The 19,888-nt window shown below is 54.3% G+C and overlaps 1 protein-coding gene across 1 annotated transcript in view; it reads right to left on the bottom strand.

Annotated features, from left to right (window-relative positions):
- The window catches only part of c3h4orf54 (chromosome 3 C4orf54 homolog), a 32,025-nt gene extending 13,819 nt beyond the window's left edge, over positions 1–18,206 (bottom strand). The window contains exons 1-3 of the mRNA XM_038792990.1: positions 18,112–18,206; positions 15,010–17,027; positions 12,560–14,276 (exon numbers count right to left, since the gene is read on the bottom strand). Of these exons, the coding sequence (XP_038648918.1) occupies positions 12,579–14,276; positions 15,010–16,680 (3,369 nt within the window). The 5' untranslated portion in view covers positions 16,681–17,027; positions 18,112–18,206 and the 3' untranslated portion in view covers positions 12,560–12,578. The remainder of the gene's footprint in view (positions 1–12,559; positions 14,277–15,009; positions 17,028–18,111) is intronic.
- Between the last annotated feature and the right edge of the window lie 1,682 nt (positions 18,207–19,888).

Below are 19,888 nucleotides of genomic sequence, written 5' to 3' on the forward strand. Positions count from 1 at the left end.
CACTCTTATTTTGAAACTTTTCTGAATACCTCACGGGGGGACACAGCCTCTCCACATCTACCCTGCCGAGCCCCCTCAGAATAGTTTAATAAGATCACCTCTCATTCTTCTGAACTCCAATGAGAAGTCAATAAGAGGACAAAGAGATTTCAAGTCAGTAGCCTCTTTGTCGTGTGAGGACGTGCTTTGAAGATCTCTTTGCAGACTAAATCCTTTAATTAGAACCTATTACATTAATGCCCATTCTGACTGAAGAAAAATAAGCTGCTTTTGTTTTATTTGAAGAGTATTTGTTCAATATTTTATTGAAGTAATATTTTGATTCAAGATCACCATATGAAATGACAGATCAGCGGTAATGGATGATTCGGTGCAGGTTAGTTATTGAGAAGTGGAAAACTGTAACTCTCTCCCTTAAGTCAGGGCGTAACTGAAACTGTCAAAACTGAGACTGATAGATTGTTGTTGGGACTGGGTAGTAATGGTTCCAGAATCAAGGCGGGTAGATGCAATTAAGATCCAGATCGGCCATGATCTAAGTGAATGGTAGAATGTGGCTTGAGGAGTCTCCTCCTGCTCCTGACTTGAGTAGTTCAAAACAAATTCACAAACAGTTTGTGAACAAAATGGGAAAAACCTTGCATTTGCATGGTGCCTTTCACATCCTCGGAATACCCGAATTGTTTGGCCATTGCCCCAAGGAGCCTGGGTTTTAAAAAAAAGGGCAGGAAGTTAGGTTTCGATTACCTAATCTCCAGCTGGACCCCATCTGGAGTGCATTCAGTACTGGACACCATTATTCGGGGAGGATGTACTTACTGGTCTTAGCGAGACTGCGAGAACACATTCATCAGAATTTTATCGGACCGTAGAGGGTTGAATTACTAGGACAAGTTGCATAGACCAGGTTTGTATTTCCTTGACTATAGAAGAGTCTGGGGGTGATCCAGTCAAAGTACTTAACATTAAAGGATTTGATGGGATAGATACAGAGAAACTCTGGTTGGGGATGGGTGGGGGCCGGGGAAGGGGGGGGGGGGGGTAGTCCAGAGGAAATCAGCGGAACCTTAATATTAGAGCTTGGCGGGGCAGCACGGTTAGCACTGCTGCCTCACGGCGCCGAGGTCTCAGGTTCGATCCTGGCTCTGGGTCACTGTCCGTGTGGAGTTTGCACATTCTCCCCGTGTCTGCGTGGGTTTCACCCCCCACAACCCAAAGATGTGCAGGCTAGGTGGATTGGCCATGCTAAATTGCCCCTTAATTGGAAAAAAAGAATTGGGTTCTCTAAATTTATTCCAAAAAAATAGAATGGCAGTTCAGAGGTTATGTCAGGAAGCATGTTTGATAGTGTTGATGCAGATATGTTTCCGCTTGTGCAGGTGACCAGAACAAGCGGGGCCGTAAATATAAGGTAATGACTAATTAATTGAACGGAAAATTCAGGGGAAGCTTCTTTAGCCAGAGCGTGGTGAGAGTGTGAAGTTTGCTGCCATCGGGAGTAGTTAAGGCGAATAGTATGAGGTGCCGTTAAGGGGAAATTAGGGACGGACTGTTATGGCCCCTCCCATCGACCGGATTTCCCGACCTGGCCAAAGTCAAAGTGAATGGCTCGCCGCATTCTCCAGCTCCGCCCCCACCATGACAGGGCCGTAACATTCTGCGCGAGATGAGTACACGAGGGAGAAAGGAATGGAAAGATAGATTGATAGGGTTGGATAAAGTAGAGCGGGATGAGGTCCATGTGGAGCATAACACCAATATATTGAGCCGACAGGCCTGTTTCTGTGCTGTGAATACCTTGTATTTATGACAGTGATCAACAAATATGAGCAACTGGCTACTTGGCACAGCTCCGAAAGTGCTTAACATTAGATAGGGCGAGCAGCTTGGAGCTATTTGCAGCAACACAACAACCCAACTTTGACTTTCTCTTTGAATTACTGACAGTAAACTCCACCGGCTTAAATTAGACACAAACAAAACACCATCTGATTATTTTCTGCGGTGCCCCATCAGCAGGCAAAATAAGCAATCTTCGTACAAACTGAACTAGCGCTTTTTGGCAAGCTCACCAATTAATCAGAAATAATTGTATCGTTCCAGTGTTTATAAATTGCAAAGTTTTTAAAGTTTCGCACTTCAAGTGTCACTGCTCAGGGACTGCCGACAAATGGGAGGAAAGCAAGATCGGTGACAGCCGTTGTGATGTACGGGCTCCTGTGAACGTACGAGTTGTCACTTCATGTTGCTTTCTTTCTAACGTACAACCATAACTCTACAAACTGAGGGCACAGTGGTTAGCATTGCTGCCTACGGCGCTGAGGACCCAGGTTCGATCCCGGCCCTGGGTCACTGTCCGTGTGGAGTTTGCACATTCTCCCCGTGTCTGCGTGGGTTTCACCCCCACAACCCAAAGATGTGCAGGTTAGGTGAATTGGCCACGCTAAATTGCCCCTTAATTGGAAAAAATAATTGGGTACTCTAAATTTATTTTTAAAAACTCTACAAACTGCAGACCTCCTCCCTTAATCTCAGTTCAGCTTAACCAGAATCTCACCATTGCAGCAGTGCAACATCTGCCCTCTTCCCCCCCCCCCCCCCCCCCCCCCCCCCCCGCCCCCCCGACTCTGATTTTGCTTATAAACTGTTGCATCTCAAACTTCGCCCAATTCTGATGAAGAGTCCTCATCCTGAAATATTGGGCGGGATTCTCCCATTCCCCCAGTCATGTGTTTCTCGGAGGTCCGCGGTTCACTGACAGCGGGATTCTATCTTCCCACCGCTTGCCAATGGGATTTGACATCGTAACCACTCCACCTCGCCGGGAAACTCCCTGGCGGGGTTGTGCTGCTGGATTGAAAATTGAATGGCAACGACTAGAGAATTCTGGCCAATGATCTTTCGCCACAATAAATGATATCTGACAAAGCGTTATGTGGCGGATGAGTGTGTGCGAGCCCTGCCGTTGACCTGTGCCATCACGCAGGCTTCCTATCTCCACATTTGGAACATTAACTCCACCCCTTCCTCAGCTCACCTGCTGCTGGAACCCTCATCCATTCTTTTATCACCTCCAGACTAGATCATTCTAACCCTCTCCAGGCTGGTTTCCCACGTTCTGCCCTCCATCAACTTGAGACCATCCCAAAACTCTGCTGCCTGAGTCCTTACTTCCACCAAACCCCATTCATCCATCACCCTGCGCGCGTTCACCCACGTTGGCTCCAAGATCAGCAACGCCTCAAATTTAAAATTATTTTCAAGCCTCCCCCCCCCCCCCCCCCCCCAACCACCCCCCTCCACCCCCCCACCATGGCCTCACTGTTTTTTTTCATCTCCTCCACACTCCACAACTCCTTGAGATCTTTGCGCTCCTTCAGTTGTGGACCCCACAGCATTCCGGATTTAAATCCCTCCACCCTTTGCCGGCTGCGCCTTCTGTTCCCTGGGCCCCAAACCCCAGAATTTCCTCACTAAATCCCCCTGCCGCTCTCTCCTGCTTTAAACAAACCTCTGTGACCAAGGTTTCGACCCCCTTCCCTGCTATCGCCTTATGTGGCTCAGTGTTGGATATTACTACCACACCAACATATAAATTAGGGTCAACTGTAGATCATTTGGCCGCTGCTATTCAATAACGCCATAGCTGATCTAATTGTGGCTCCAACTCTACTTTTCTTCCTATCCTCTAAACTCATTGGCTGTGATCTAGCAGCCCCATTAATCATGGCTGAAAATCCCGTGATAAAGAACAAAGAAAAGTACAGCACAGGAACAGGCCCTTCGGCCCTCCAAGCCTGCGCCGACCATGCTGCCCGTCTAAACTAAACCTTCTACACTTCCGGGGTCCGTATCCCTCTATTCCCATCCTATTCATGTATTTACCAAGACATCCCTTAAACGTCACTATCGTCCCTGCTTCCACCACCTCTTCTGGCAGCGAGTTCCAGGCACCCACTACCCTCTGTGTAAAAACAATTTCCCTCGCACATCTCCTCTGAACATTGCCCCTCGCAGCTTAAACGTATGTCCCTTAGTAATTTACTTTCCCACCTGGGGGAAAAAGCTTCTTACTATCCACTCTGTCCATGCCCCTCATAATTTTGTAGACTTCTATCAGGTCGCCCCTCAACCTCTGTCGTTCCAGTGAGAACAAACCGAGTTTATTCAACCTCTCCTCATAGCTAATGCCTCCATACCAGGCACCATCCTGGTAAACCACTTTGGTACCTTCCCCAAAGCTTGCACATCCTTCCAGTAGCGTGGCGATCAGAATTGAACAATCTACTCCAAGTACGCCTAACTAAGCTTCTATAAAGCTGCAGCATGACTTGTCAATTTTTATACTCAATGCCCCGGCCGATGAAGGCAAGCATACCGTATGCCTTCTTGACTACCTTCTCCACCTGTGTTGCCACTTTCAGTGACCTGTGGATCTGTACACCCAGATCCCTCTGCCTGTCAATATTCTGTTTTAAAATAAATTTAGAGTACCCAATTACTTTTTTTTCCAATTGCCAAGGGGCAATTTAGCATGACCAATCAACCTAACCTGCACATCTTTGGGATGTGGGGGTGAAACCCACGCAGACATGGGAAGAATGATGTGACCCAGGGCCGGGATTCGAACCCGGATCCTCCGCGCCGTAGTCCCAGTGCTAATCACTGCGTCACGCGCTGCCCTCTGCCTGTCAATATTCTTAAGGGTTCTGCTGTTTACAGTATATTTTCCATCTGTGTTAGACCTTCCAAAATGCATTACCTCATATTTGTCCGAATTAAACTCCATCTGCCATCTCTCCGCCCAAGTCTCCAACCGATCTATCCTGTTGTATCCTCTGACAGTCCTCATCGCTTTCCGCAATTCGACAAACCTTTGTGTCATCCGCAAACTTACTAATCAGACCAGTTACATTTTCCTCCAAATCATTTGGGCAGCACGGTAGCATTGTGGATAGCACAATCGCTTCACAGCTCCAGGGTCCCAGGTTCGATTCTGGCTTGGGTCACTGTCTGTGTGGAGTCTGCACATCCTCCCCGTGTGTGCGTGGGTTTCCTCCGGGTGCTCCGGTTTCCTCCCACGGTCCAAAGATGTGCAAGTTAGGTGGATTGGACATGATAATTGCCCTTAGTGTCCAAAATTGCCCTTAGTGTTGGGTGGGGTTACTGGGTTATGGGGATAGGGTGGAGGTGTTGACCTTGGGTAGGGTGCTCTTTCCAGGAGCCAGTGCAGACTCGATGGGCCGAATGGCCTCCTTCTGCACTGTAAATTCTATGAATCTATGAATTTATATATACTGCAAAGGTCCCAGCACTGATCCCTGTGGAACACCACTAGTCACAGCCCTCCAATCAGAAAAGCACCCTTCCATTGCTACCCTCTGCCTTCTATGACCTAGCCAGTTCTGTATCCACCATGCCAGCTCACCCCTGATCCCGTGTGACTTCACCTTTTGTACCAGTCTACCATGAGGGACCTTGTCAAAGGCCTTACTGAAGTCCATGTAGACAACATCCACTGCCCTACCTGCATCAATCATCTTTGTGACCTCCTCAAAAAACTTGATCAGGTTAGTGAGACATGACCTCCCCTTCACAAAGCCGAGCTGCCTCTCGCTAATATGTCCATTTGCTTCCAAATGGGAATAAATCCTGTCTCAAAGAATCCTCTCCATAATTTCTGGCCACTAAATCTCACAAGTGGCCAAAAACAGTATTTGGGCCAGTGAAATCTCAGTTTAAGATCCAACCCCCCCCCCCCCCCCCGGGTGATATGATCAGGTTCACGCCCAGCAAGGGTCTGAAAATGATCTACATCTTTTAACATAAATTATCATGTCATTAAAGGCCTTGAAGCCATAGCGTTCGCCCATGTCCCATCCTCCCGGCGGCTGACATCATGCTTTACTACTGGTTCTCAAAAACAGAACCCAGTCGCGATGACCATGCTGGGGGTGCGGAGATGCCTCTAGCAGTCCTGTTACACACACACACACAGTCAGTGCTGAGACACTCAGTCCTGTTACACACACACACACACACACACACAGTCAGTGCTGGGACACTCAGTCCTGTTGGACATGGGGAAATACCAAGGGGTCACTGGCGGGGGGAGGGGGGTGGTTTATCCTGTTCCATGGAGGGGGGGGGGGGGTTTTCCCTTTCTGTGTGTGGGGGTTGGGCGGTGTTCTCCTTAGCCACCGGGGGGTCCTAATGACCATTAGGAGAGGGGGGTGGGGGGCGGGGGAGTTCTGAGATCCATTGGGGGGGGGGGTCCATTTGACGGGTGTGTGTGTGTGGGGGGGGGGGGCTCTATATTTAATTTTAAAAGCTGCGCTCCGATCTCAGATTCCCAACTGTACAAGTGTGTTTAGGCCCTGCCCCTCCAGCTGGCTGCGTGATCCTCGCCCGCACTCTGAAATTGCCAGAGTGCCGTGTGATCAGACGGCATTTGAAGCCAGCGAGTTTCACACAGCTTTTCTCGCCTGGTCCAACATTCTGTACAATTTTTAGAAGATTGCACTCAGTGTGGCTTAGTGTGAAAATCCAATCTTCTCAGGCTTCTCTACAAAACTCTAAACTTTCATCTTCACTACTCCTGCAACCTTTCCGTAGCCGCTATTTCCTTCCTCTAATCGGGTAGCCAGAACTACACACTATATTCCAACTGCAGTCTGAAACAGACTTTGTAAAGTTATGTGGAATTACAGTGTTTGTTACACAGAAACAAACCCTTCAGCACACTTGACCTAGAACATAGAACAGTACAGAACAGGCCCTTCAGCCCTCGATGTTGTGCCGAGCAATGATCACCCTACTTAAACCCACATACCCGTAACCCAACAATCCCCCCATTAACCTTACACTACGGGCAATTTAGCATGGCCAATCCACCTAACCCGCACATCTTTGGACTGTGGGAGGAAACCGGAGCACCCGGAGGAAACCCACGCATACAAGGGGAGGACGTGCAGACTCCACACAGACAGTGACCCAGCCAGGAATCGAACCTGGGACCTGGGACCCTGGAGCTGTGAAGCATTGATGCTAACCACCATGCTACCGTGATATGCTGCTGTTTATTTTTTTTTAAAATTTAGTGTACCCAATTCATTTTTCCCAATTAAGGGGCAATTTTAGCGTGTTCAATCCACCTACCCTGCACATCTTTTGGGTTGTGGGGGTGAAACCCACACAAACACGGGGAGAATGTGCAAACTCCACACGGACAGTGACCCAGAGCCGGTATCGAACCTGGGACCTCGGCGCCGTGAGACTGCAGTGCTAACCACTGCGCCACCGTGCTGCCCGCTCTGCTGCTGTTTATGCTCCACATGTTCCCCTCGTCTCCCTCTATCAGTATCCTCCGATTCCTTCCTCCCTCATGAGTTTATCTAACATCTATGTAAATGTATCTACACTATTGACCTGAAGTACTCTTTGAGATAGTGATTTGCACAATCTCCCCAATCTGAGTAAAAAGTTTTCTCCTGAATTCCGTTTTGAATATTTTAGTGACATTCTTTCCAGGCCCATTGTTTTGGACTCTCCCACAATCAAAATGTTTTCCTTATATCTAACCTATCAAATACTTTCATCACCTTACAAAGACGTGTAACTTTACCTTCTCTGTTTTTATATGCTATGCTTCCAGGATCGCAACTGTGGATTCTGTTGCCTTTTAAATCTGGAACATTCTTCCCCACGCCCGCCAAATGTTGCTGATGCCAGGCATCAATTAAATATTTTTAAATTGAGAATGGTAGATTTTCACTGGGCAAGAGTGTTCAGAGTTTCCAGAACCAAAGTGGATACGTTGGAGTCAGGTACAAATCAGCCATGACCCAACTCAATGGTGGAATAGGCTCAAAGGGTTGAATGGTCTACACCTATTCCTATATTCCTTTTCTATGGAATGATCTATTTAGGCTGCTTTGTTTAATGGTCCCCAGATCCACCTGCATTTCTGCTCTATTTACAGTCTTATTGTTCATGGTGTGTGTTGCTAGGGCAGCACGGTACCACAGTGGTTAGCACTGTTGCTCCACATCGCCAGGGTCCCAGGTTCGATTCCCGGCTTGGATCACTGTCTGTGCAGAGTCTGCATGTTCCCCCCGTGTCTGCGTGGGTTTCCTCCGGGTGCTCCGGTTTCCTCCCACAAAGTTCTGAAAGACGTGCTGTTAGGTGAATTGGACATTCTGAATTCTCCCTCAGTGTACCCGAACAGGCGCCGGAATGTGACCCCCTCCCCCACCCCCCACCTCCCACTTGCCTGTCTATGTCCTTCTTTTACAATCTTTGCCACAATTTACCACACTTCCCAAGTGTGGTAAGGATTTATTTTGCTGCAACTTCTCCGCCCATTTTCCCTGACCGACACCCCACCATCACATCCCACATTCCTCTGTGACAGAAGGATGATTAACACGGCCTTACACTCAAGGTCGAGCAGCTATGTAAGCTGTCATTAAAGATATTCAGTTTGTACAGTTGCAGGTGAAAATGCCTGCAGTAATTTCAATTGTGCGTACCAACTTTCCACGGTATGCATCGTGACCAAGCTATGGGTAAAGGCTGAGGAAGTTGGATCATTTCACCTGAGAGCAGTGATGGGTAATCTGCGGCCCATGGCCCTATATGGTTCCGAGTGCGGCCCATGGCCCTACACAGCTCCGAGTGCGGCCCATGGCCCTACATAGCTCCAAGTGCGGCCCATGGCCCTACATGGTTCCGAGCGCGGCCCATGTCCCTACATAGCTCCGAGTGCGGCCCATGGCCCTACATGGCTCCGAGTGCGGCCCATGGCCCTGCATAGCTCCGAGTGCGGCCCATGGCCCTACATGGTTCCGAGTGCGGCCCATGGCCCTACATGGCTCCGAGTGCGGCCCATGGCCCTGCATGGCTCCGAGTGCGGCCCATGGCCCTACATGGTTCCGAGTGCGGCCCATGGCCCTATATGGTTCCGAGTGCGGCCCATGGCCCTACATGGTTCCGAGTGCGGCCCATGGCCCTACATAGCTCCGAGTGCGGCCCATGGCCCTACATGGTTCCGAGTGCGGCCCATGGCCCTATATGGTTCCGAGTGCGGCCCATGGCCCTACATAGCTCCGAGTGCGGCCCATGGCCCTACATGGTTCCGAGTGCGGCCCATGGCCCTATATGGTTCCGAGTGCGGCCCATGGCCCTACATAGCTCCGAGTGCGGCCCATGGCCCTACATAGCTCCGAGTGCGGCCCATGTCCCTACATGGCTCCGAGTGCGGCCCATGGCCCTACATAGTTCCGAGTGCGGCCCATGGCCCTACATGGCTCCGAGTGTGGCCCATGGCCCTACATAGCTCCGAGTGCGGCCCATGGCCCTACATAGTTCCGAGTGTGGCCCATGGCCCTACATGGCTCCGAGCGCGGCCCATGGCCCTACATGGTTCCGAGTGCGGCCCATGGCCCTACATGGCTCCGAGTGTGGCCCATGGCCCTACATAGCTCCGAGTGCGGCCCATGGCCCTACATGGTCCCGGGTGCGGCCCATGGCCCTACATAGCTCCGAATGCGGCCCATGGCCCTACATAGCTCCGAGTGCGGCCCATGTCCCTACATAGTTCCGAGTGCGGCCCATGGCCCTACATGGCTCCGAGTGTGGCCCATGGCCCTACATAGCTCCGAGTGCGGCCCATGGCCCTACATGGCTCCGAGTGCGGCCCATGGCCCTACATAGTTCCGAGTGCGGCCCATGGCCCTACATGGCTCTGAGTGCGGCCCATGGCCCTACATAGCTCCGAGTGCGGCCCATGGCCCTACATGGTCCCGGGTGCGGCCCATGGCCCTACATAGCTCCGAGTGCGGCCCATGGCCCTACATGGTCCCGGGTGCGGCCCATGGCCCTACATAGCTCCGAGTGCGGCCCATGGCCCTACATGGCTCTGAGTGCGGCCCATGGCCCTACATGGCTCCGAGTGCGGCCCATGGCCCTACATGGCTCTGAGTGCGGCCCATGGCCCTACATAGCTCCGAGTGCGGCCCATGGCCCTACATGGTCCCGGGTGCGGCCCATGGCCCTACATAGTTCCGAGTGCGGCCCATGGCCCTACATGGCTCTGAGTGCGGCCCATGGCCCTACATAGCTCCGAGTGCGGCCCATGGCCCTACATGGTCCCGGGTGCGGCCCATGGCCCTACATAGCTCCGAGTGCGGCCCATGGCCCTACATGGCTCTGAGTGCGGCCCATGGCCCTACATAGCTCCGAGTGCGGCCCATGGCCCTACATGGCTCTGAGTGTGGCCCATGGCCCTACATAGCTCCGAGTGCGGCCCATGGCCCTACATGGTTCCGAGTGCGGCCCATGGCCCTACATAGCTCCGAGTGCGGCCCATGGCCCTACATAGCTCCGAGTGCGGCCCATGGCCCTATATGGTTCCGAGTGCGGCCCATGGCCCTACATAGCTCCGAGTGCGGCCCATGGCCCTACATGGTCCCGGGTGCGGCCCATGGCCCTACATAGCTCCGAGTGCGGCCCATGTCCCTACATAGTTCCGAGTGCGGCCCATGGCCCTACATGGCTCCGAGTGTGGCCCATGGCCCTACATAGCTCCGAGTGCGGCCCATGTCCCTACATAGTTCCAAGTGCGGCCCATGGCCCTACATGGCTCCGAGTGCGGCCCATGGCCCTGCATAGCTCCGAGTGCGGCCCATGGCCCTACATGGTCCCGGGTGCGGCCCATGGCCCTACATGGCTCCGAGTGCGGCCCATGAGTCATTTTGTTGACTGTGTGCAGGATTGCCACATTCCACTGATTTCTGTCTTTGGCGTTTTTCCTACCGGTTTGACTGAAGTGATTCGCACATAAGGCGAGGATGATTGAAGTGAGGTCCGATTGCTCACAGCACTGACAGTGTGAGCCCTGCACTCCCTCTGTGTCCAAATATTTACCATTTGTCTTTTAAATCGATGATAGCCCTATTAATGAATAAATGATTAAGCATTTTCTATAACTCTTTATGAAATATTCGGCATGTATTGAATTTATTTAATCTCATTCGTGGTTAGTGAGCCACTCTCTACCCTTGGTTACCCATCACTGGACTGGAGAAAAGAAAAATTCCGTCTCCCACCTTTGCATGTAGAAAGCTGATTTCCTGCTGCGGAAACATGTTTTGAGGTTATATCCGACAAAGAACAAGTCTCCTGTTGTGATGCTGTTTTTTTATTCTTAAAAATTAAAAATCGTTTTATGGAATCTCATTCTTTGAAAATACAGTTAAAAATAAAGGTGTTGTCTTTTACTAAAATCTCTGTTTTTTGATCATAGAATTTACAGTGCAGGAGGAGGCCATTCGGCCCATCGAGTCTGCACCAGCCCTTGGAAAGAGCGCCCCGCTTAAGCCCACACCTCCACCCTATCCCCATAACCCAGTAACCCCACCCAACCTTTTTTTTGGACACCAATGGCCAATCCACCTAACCCGCACATCTTTGGATTGTGGGAGGAAACTGGAGCACCCGGAGGTAACCCATGCAGACATGGGGAGAACGTGCAGCCTCCACACGTACAGTGACCCAAGTTGGGAATCGAACCAGGGACCCTGGAGCTGTGAAGTGACAGTGCCAACCACTGTGCTACCGTGCTGCCCTGTTTAGCCAATATAAAATACTTACAACACCTACGTACCCACTCCTATCTACAATTGCAAGTTACATTCATATAAAGCATCCTCAGGATTTTCACAGCAGTGAGCATCAAACAATATCAGACACCAAGATATGTAAGGAGATCCTAGAACAGGTGATCAAAAGCTGAGTCAAAGATGTAGGTTTTGAGGCACATCTTAAAGGAGGAGAGAGAGGCAAAGAAAGGGCTGTTATCCATTGACGGGATGTGGGCATTATTGTATTTATTGTCAATCCCTAACCACCCATTTCAGAGGGTAGTTATGTGTCAATACATTGCTGTGGGTCTGGAGTCACAAGTAGGCCAGACCAGGTAAGGACGGCAGATTTCCTTCCCTCACGGACATGAGTGAACCAGCTGGGATTTTTAATAAATTTAGAGTACCCAATTATGTGTTCCTCCCAATTAAGGGGCAATTTAGCGTGGCCAATCCAGCTAATCTGCACATTTTTTGGGTTGTGGGGGTGAGACCCATGCGGACACGGGGAGAATGTGTAAACTCCACCCGGACAGTGACTCAGAGCCGGGATCGAACCTGGGACCTCGGCGCTGTGAGGCAGCAGTGCTAACCGCTGTGCCACCATGTCGCCCTACCAGCTGGGATTTTAGGACAATCTGTTAGTTTTATGCTCACCAGTACTCTTTTTCCTAATTCACGATTTCCTCAATTACATGAATATATATAAATTCCCAAACTGCCATGTTGGGATTTCAGATCAATGGCCCAACCCTCAGCATTGCAATTCCAGAAATATAAGAATTATGCAAAGGTGCCCAATTAGAAGTATGTCTTACGATTTGGCTATCATGACCATGTTACTAAAACCTGCACGGTTAACCCTGGTCTAACGGGCAGCCTGCACTGGTCCCCACAGGTCACTGGTACATACTCACGTTCGGCGCACCTGGACTCTCATCTGTGTTCCACCACAAAACTCATGGTGGTTCCATCGAAGGAAGGTGGAGCGATGATCCTGGGCCCTGGCTGCGATGTGAAGCTGATCACTGGTTTTCCCTCTGAGAAGGCCTTGGACGCCCTGGTTATGGGTTGAGAGGTCAGAGTGTGCATCGGGTTCAAGGTTTTTCCGGTTGGGGAATAATAAGGACTCTCCATGTAATGGACATCGCTGGGCTGGCACACCGTACTGTAGGGTTTCCCGGTCTCGTTGCATTCGTTCTCTGGCCGGGAGAGCGGAGTGGGTAGATTGGGCAGCATGGCTGGCGAGGGTAGAAATCCAGGGTAGATCATGTAGGTGGTGCCGTAGGTGCCAGGGTTGATTGCAATGGGAGACATGGGCACTGGCATGGGGGCCATGGGCTGTTGGGGCATGGGCACATCCACGTATTGCCGTGTCTCTGGGTCGTACAGTCGCTTGCAGGCTGGTTGAATGGGCGTGTCGACCAGGTAGTACTGCCCGGTGCTGGGGTCCAGCAACATCTTGCGCTGCGTGTGCGGAGCTGGGTAGCAGGGCACCGGGGGGCTGTCCATCAGCACTGGCGGCTGCACCTTAACCGGGCTGATCAGCTCTGGTGGCTGCATCCCAGGTGGGGTGAAGGTGATGCACCGGGGTGGGGGTTGGTGGTAGATGGTGGCGGGGGACGGTTCCCGTTGTTGTTTGGGGCTGGGGCTGTGCTGGCGGCCCGGGGGCAGAGAGTAGGCGGCAGTAGGTGGCGGTGCTTTGATGGGGATGGTCAGGTAGTTGCCGTATTCGGAGGGGAGCGCTTGTTGCGGGTTCTGGGAGCCGCTCTGTCGCTCCACCGGAGTTTGCGCCGCTCGGCTTGGCTCCTCCAGGTCCTGGCGATGGGGCGCCCGCAGCGAGCGGGATTCTGGCGGCGGCGGGCTCCTGGCGCGGGCTGGTTTGACTTGCTGCGGTACCGGGGCCACGGTGAAAAGGTGCGGTCCGGTGCCCTGGGTACCGGTGGGGGGTCCCGGGGGCTTCCCTGCGGCGGCCGCTTGCACCCTCGGGACGGGCGGGAACGCCGCCCGTTCCTCGCTGGCGATCAGAGACAGGACGTGACTCCCGGCGAGCGAACCGGCGCCAGACTCGCTCTTGCGTTTCCACTCGTTCTTGTCGAACACGTATAATTCCTCCATGGTGCGCACGGCCGCCGTTAACTTCTCCAGAGCCAGCTGCTTACTGGCGGCCGCCACGCCCGGCGAACTTCCCGCTGCCGCCTCGCTAAGCGGGGCGCGGCTGATCTTCATGCTGGTGTCTGGGCTGCTTCCCCCGCTGCTCTCGCCAGGAACTCGCCTCCCCGCAGAATCGCGGCGGCTAACCGCCTGCAGCACGATGGGCAGCAGCGAGCTGACCGCGCCGGAGGGAAGTGGATCGCGGTTCTGCAGCTTCAGCAGCTGGTAGGAGGTTTTCACCAACTTCCTGACATCCCGGACCTGGTGCAGGGGAGTCTGCAGCTTGTGCAAATCCTCCCTGATGTCCCTCACCGTGAAGTGAGGAGCTTTACTCCTGGGATCTTCCTCTGCCAGCGACATGCACAGTGCCTGGAATCTGCTCTGCTCAACCCGCCCTGCCGCACTCTCGCCTATATCAGGAGGGGGCAGGTTGGCACTGCTGAATGCACCCCCCTGCCGCCCAACACCCTCCCCACTCTCCTGCCGCCCAACACCCTGCTGCCTGCTCCCCTGCCCACCCCCCTGCCGCCCAACACCCTGCCGCCCAACCCCCTCCCCACTCTCCTGCCACCCAACACCCTGCCCACCCTGCTGCCCAGTACCCTGCCACCCAACCCCCTGCCCACTCTCCTGCCCACTCCACCGCCCGCCCCACTGCCCGCTCCCCTGCGACCCAACACCCTGCTGCCCGCTCCGCTGCCCACTACCCTGCCGCCCAACGCCCCCCTCCCCACCCCCCTGCCGCCCAGCCCCCTCCCCACTCTCCTGCCCACCCTGCTGTCTAACCCTCTGCCCACTCCCCTGCCCAACCCTCTCCCCACTCTCCTGCACACTCCCCTGCCCACCCTGCTGCCTGCTCCCCTGCTGCCCACTTCCCTGCCGACCGACCACCTCCCCGGCCCCCTGCCCACTACCCTGCTGTCTAACCCCCTGCCCACCCCCCACTCTTATCCGCATTTCTGGCCATTTGCAACTTGCTGTCTGGCTGTCTGCGCTGCCCCCCTGCCCAGCCCCCTGCCCGCTCCCCTGCAAACCCCCCTGCCCACTCCCCTGCCACGCAACACCCTGCCCAGCCCCTTGCCCGCTCCCCTGCCCGCTCCCCTGCCACGCAACACCCTGCCCACCCTGCTGTCTAGCCCCCTGCCCACTACCCCCCTCCCCACTCCCCTGCCGGCCCCCCTGCCCTCCCCCCTCCCCACCCCCCCTGCCCAGCCCCCTCCCCACTCCCCTGCCCGCTCGTTGCCCCTCTCTGGGCTAAATGGCTTGGCCGTTTTGCTCCTTGCCCCCCGGCTGCCCTCTGGATGCCGGGCACGAAGAGATGGGACATTTTTCGGTCCTGGCAGAGGCTTTGCCGCCCGATGTGCGCCCGGACGCGGCGGGCGGCTTCCCGGGCTCCGGTGCCGCTGCCCCCGGACAGCAGCCGTTCCCGGTCCCGCCGATCGGCCCACAGCCGGAATGCGCTGCGCTCGCTGCCGAATCCGCCGGCCCGCTGCTCCGCCGGCGGCTCCGGGAGATCGGGGCTGCCGGTCAGCTCTGCCGGCCCTGGGGGGGACGGGGGGCAGATCTCCCCCCTCTCCATCCGCAGCTCCTGTTCCAACTGCATCTTCTTCCCGATCACATTCTGCAGCAGACTGCAGGCCAACACCGACCTCCTGGGAGCCTGCTCCATGTCTGCGGCCGCTCTGCCCCTCTCCCCGCTGCTCTCCCTCTGCGCTGCTTCCCGCCGCTCGGCGGCATTCCGGACCCGCCTCCTGGCCGGGAGCCGCTCCTTCCCATCCCAGCTGGGAATGCCGCTTGGGGGGGTCACTCTGGATCCAAATCCCTCCCTCTGGCCGCCGCTCACTCCTCCCGCCCCATTTTCCTGCCGGTTGGGAACGGCGTTCGCCACACCCTCCGCCGGTGAGTGTTTCCGTGCCGCCCCGTGGCTCTGGCTCCCCGGGCCAGCGCTGGACGCTGGGTTTCCGCCAGCAAATTGGCTGCCATTCCTATTCGCCGCTGCTTTCCCACCAGGAAGATCGGGAATTTCCGAGCAGCGGGCGCTATCCCCGGGCGGCGAGGACAAACTGGCGGATCGGTGACCAGCGCAGAAAGTGTCAAAATATTCATCCGCCGGCCGGGCCAGACTGCGGAAAGTTCGCGACGTTAAACTTCCCACTTCCTTATCGGCGTCGTCCAGCTCACTGGGTCCGCCGGAACTTCCGCTGAAACTCTCCAAAGCTGCGCTCCTCCCTCCGTCCGCCCGAACTTCCGCTGGCGAATCTTCCCAAATTCCCCGCCAATTCCGCTCCTTTTGGGAATCGGCGCAAGTTCCCATCTCCAGCGCCCGGGAACTGGCCCTGATCGACAGGTGGATGCGCCCGGCGCAGTTGGCACTGCCAGGGTGCCCGCCGTCCGCTGCCCACTCACCATTCCGCTGCCCGTCTGCCTCCTCTGCGGGCGGCGGCGCATCTCCGGCGCAACTTGCGGCGCGTGGGGTCTGGGAACCTTCCTCGGAAGCGTCGCTCTGGCCGGAGCTGCTGTCCAGGAAGGTGCAGGTGGCGCTGCCCTCCTCCAGGGCACAGCAAGATCCCAGTATAACCTCACACTCGCCATCATGGTCCAGCTCATACAGTTGGATCTCGTGGGTGCTGATAAATTGCACCTCGTCTTTCCCGGCGGATTGGGAATGATCCCAGGACACATCCCACTGTCTGTCCTCGGTGTTTCCAGTCCCGCCCTCCTTCCGCCGGCAGATTTCCGAGCCCGCGGCCATTTCACAGCCGGAAAATTGGGCGGGGGGCTCGCCCGGCCAGCCAAGCCGGAGAGATCCCCGCTCTGCCGCCCGGGTTTCCTCGCCGCTGGCGCTTCTCCGGCGAGAATCTCCCCCGCTCTCCTCCCTCCTCATTGCGCTCCGCCGGATCTTCCGCCGCTCCAGGCTGGCTCCTGCCACCTCCCTGCCCGTCACTCTGCGGGGGCACCGGCTGGTACGGCTGGTTGCCCAGTCCCCGGTGCCATGGACAGAGGACGCTCCGGCTCCCAGCGGCGTTCCCAGCGGCGCTCCCAGCGGCGTTCCCAGCGGCGCTCCCAGCGGCGTTCCCAGCGGTGCTCCCAGCGGCGCTCACAGCCTCCGCCACCGAGACCCACACAATGTGGCAGCTTCCAGCTTCACTGTCCCAACAACACTCAGGTCAGCAGCCAACATCCAGCGAAATGTCCCTCCTGAGCCAGCCAGCCACACAGCCACAGCATTTCCTGCAGGAAATTCACATTGAAAGAGTTAAATCAGAGTCACAGCCTCCAAAACCTGCAGCATGTTTCATGTTAAAATCCCAACGTTGTGCATTTAATTAATTGAAATCTGAGCTCCGACTTTTGCATTCTTTGAAAAAGGACAACCTTTCACAATGCAGATTATAAAAGGTAAAAAATTGCATTAATATAGCGCCTGTCCCAAACACCTTTCACACCTCCTCACAGTCCCTGCTTCCAACGTTGAGACAGTGGGACTAATTGGGCAGCTTTGAAAGGGGCAGCATTTGAAGGGTGGGCCGAATGGGTTGTGTTCATTCTATATCATCACAAACACCCGGATTGGTAAAAAATCACCCTCCCCCCCCCCCCCCCCCCCCACCCCCCAACCTCCCATTTAAAAAAAATGCAGAGATTCTAAACAAATGGGAAGAAATTCTATATAAATCCTGCCTTTATAATCACACATCTGCTGTTAAGCCAATTTTGCACCGACTCTCTGCCCAAATTACTATTTCTGTTCAAACTTTTGCCCGGGAATTTCAAAAAAAGGTAGCACAAGATCCGTGTGCAGGTGCGGAAAGGAAATCTTGGTACCAACCCTGAGGATTTTTAAACATCCAAACCACTTTTAAACATCAGACCACTATTTAAAGGTGGAGACTTGAAAGCGGCTGTGGCTAGTCACCAGTTTAACAGCGAGGTGTAAGATCCTGAGAAACACAAGCAGACCCCCAGAGTAACAGATTTAAATCACCCTCAGCACCCTCACTATTGGCACCGGTCTGAATACTACCCCATTCCTGATCAAAGATTGGTGCAGGTTGAGTTGAACAATATTTAATTGCAGCACATATTAAACTACAAGAACACCCTGAACCCACCCGCATTATGACTGAATACACTATTTGGGGGGGGGGGGGGTGAATTTCCTAATTATTGAGCCTAAGTTATTTTTGGCTCTGAATCAAATGCGCCAGCAGAAGACTGTTTAAACCTTTTGATTAACAGCAGTATCTTGCGCACATCAATCAAATAACATGATCCAAGTCAGAGACTCGCCAGAGTGGATGGAGGCAACACTCACAGAGCTGACAGAACCTGATTCTCCGAGGGCTGAGCGCCGGGGGCGAGCTGGACACAGCTTCATCGGGAGGTCCTCGGGGTCTTTGTTAGGAGCTCACTGAGACGATCTCTGAGTCACAACTGCAAACTATTCATAGACAATGCGTCACTTATGCCGATTGAATGAAGTACTATTTTAAACGAACCCATTACACTGGCTGATAAGGAAAATGAGAAGGGTCGGGCAGAGGTAAGGGCAAACGGATATCAGGGGGGTGGGGTTTTCTGAGGGTGTCTCGACCTGTCTCATGTTCACAGTCCTGTGGTCGGGGCTGACATGTCCAACGGGAGGACATTCCCCTTCCACAATATCAGCGCTCCCAAAACTTGTTAAAGACATATTTCAAACTGGTTATAATGTAGGGAATGCTGTACTGCAGCTTCCACAGTGCAGCACTCCCTCAGTACTGACCCTCTGACATTGCAGCACTCCCTCAGTACTGACCCTCTGAAAGTGCAGCACTCCCTCAGTACTGACCCTCTGACAGTGCAGCACTCCCTCAGTACTGACCCTCTGAAAGTGCAGCACTCCCTCAGTACTGACCCTCTGACAGTGCAGCACTCCCTCAGTACTGACCCTCTGACAGTGCAGCACTCCCTCAGTACTGACCCTCTGACATTGCAGCACTCCCTCAGTACTGACCCTCTGACCGTGCAGCACTCCCTCAGTACTGACCCTCTGACAGTGCAGCACTCCCTCAGTACTGACCCTCTGACAGTGCAGCACTCCCTCAGTACTGACCCTCTGACAGTGCCGCAATCCCTCAGTACTGACCCTCTGACAGTGCGGCACTCCCTCAGTACTGACCCTCTGACAGTGCGGCACTCCCTCAGTACTGACCCTCTGACAGTGCGGCACTCCCTCAGTACTGACCCTCTGACAGTGTCGCACTCCCTCAGTACTGACCCTCTGACAGTGCAGCAATCCCTCAGTACTGACCCTCTGACAGTGCCGCACTCCCTCAGTACTGACCCTCTGACAGTGCGGCACTCCCTCAGTACTGACCCTCTGACAGTGCAGCACTCCCTCAGTACTGACCCTCTAACATTGCAGCACTCCCTCAGTACTGACCCTCTGACAGTGCAGCACTCCCTCAGTATTGACCCTCTGACAGTGTAGCACTCCCTCAGTGCTGACCCTCTGACAGTGCGGCACTCCCTCAGTACTGACCCTCCCACAGTGCGGCACTCCCTCAGTACTGACCCTCTGACAGTGCGGCACTCCCTCAGTACTGACCCTCTGACAGTGCGGCACTCCCTCAGTACTGACTCTCTGACAGTGCAGCACTCCCTCAGTACTGACCATCTGACAGTGCAGAACTCCCTCAGTACTGACCCTCTGACAGTGAGGCACTCCCTCAGTACTGACCCTCTGACAGTGCAGCACTCCCTCAGTACTGACCCTCTGACAGTGCAGCACTCCCTCAGTACTGACCCTCTGACAGTGCGGCACTCCCTCAGTACTGACCCTCTGACAGTGCAGCACTCCCTCAGCACTGACCCTCTGACAGTGCGGCCCTCCCTCAGTACTGACCCTCTGACAGTACGGCACTCCCTCAGTACTGACCCTCTGACAGTGCAGCACTCCCTCAGCACTGACCCTCTGACAGTGCGGGACTCCTCCAGTACTGACCCTCTGACAGTGCAGCACTCCCTCAGTACTGACCCTCTGACAGTGCGGCACTCCCTCAGTACTGACCCTCTGACAGTGCAGCACTCCCTCAGTACTGACCCTCTGA

Source organism: Scyliorhinus canicula, chromosome 3, assembly GCF_902713615.1.
Source record: "Scyliorhinus canicula chromosome 3, sScyCan1.1, whole genome shotgun sequence".
Taxonomy (NCBI): domain Eukaryota; kingdom Metazoa; phylum Chordata; class Chondrichthyes; order Carcharhiniformes; family Scyliorhinidae; genus Scyliorhinus; species Scyliorhinus canicula.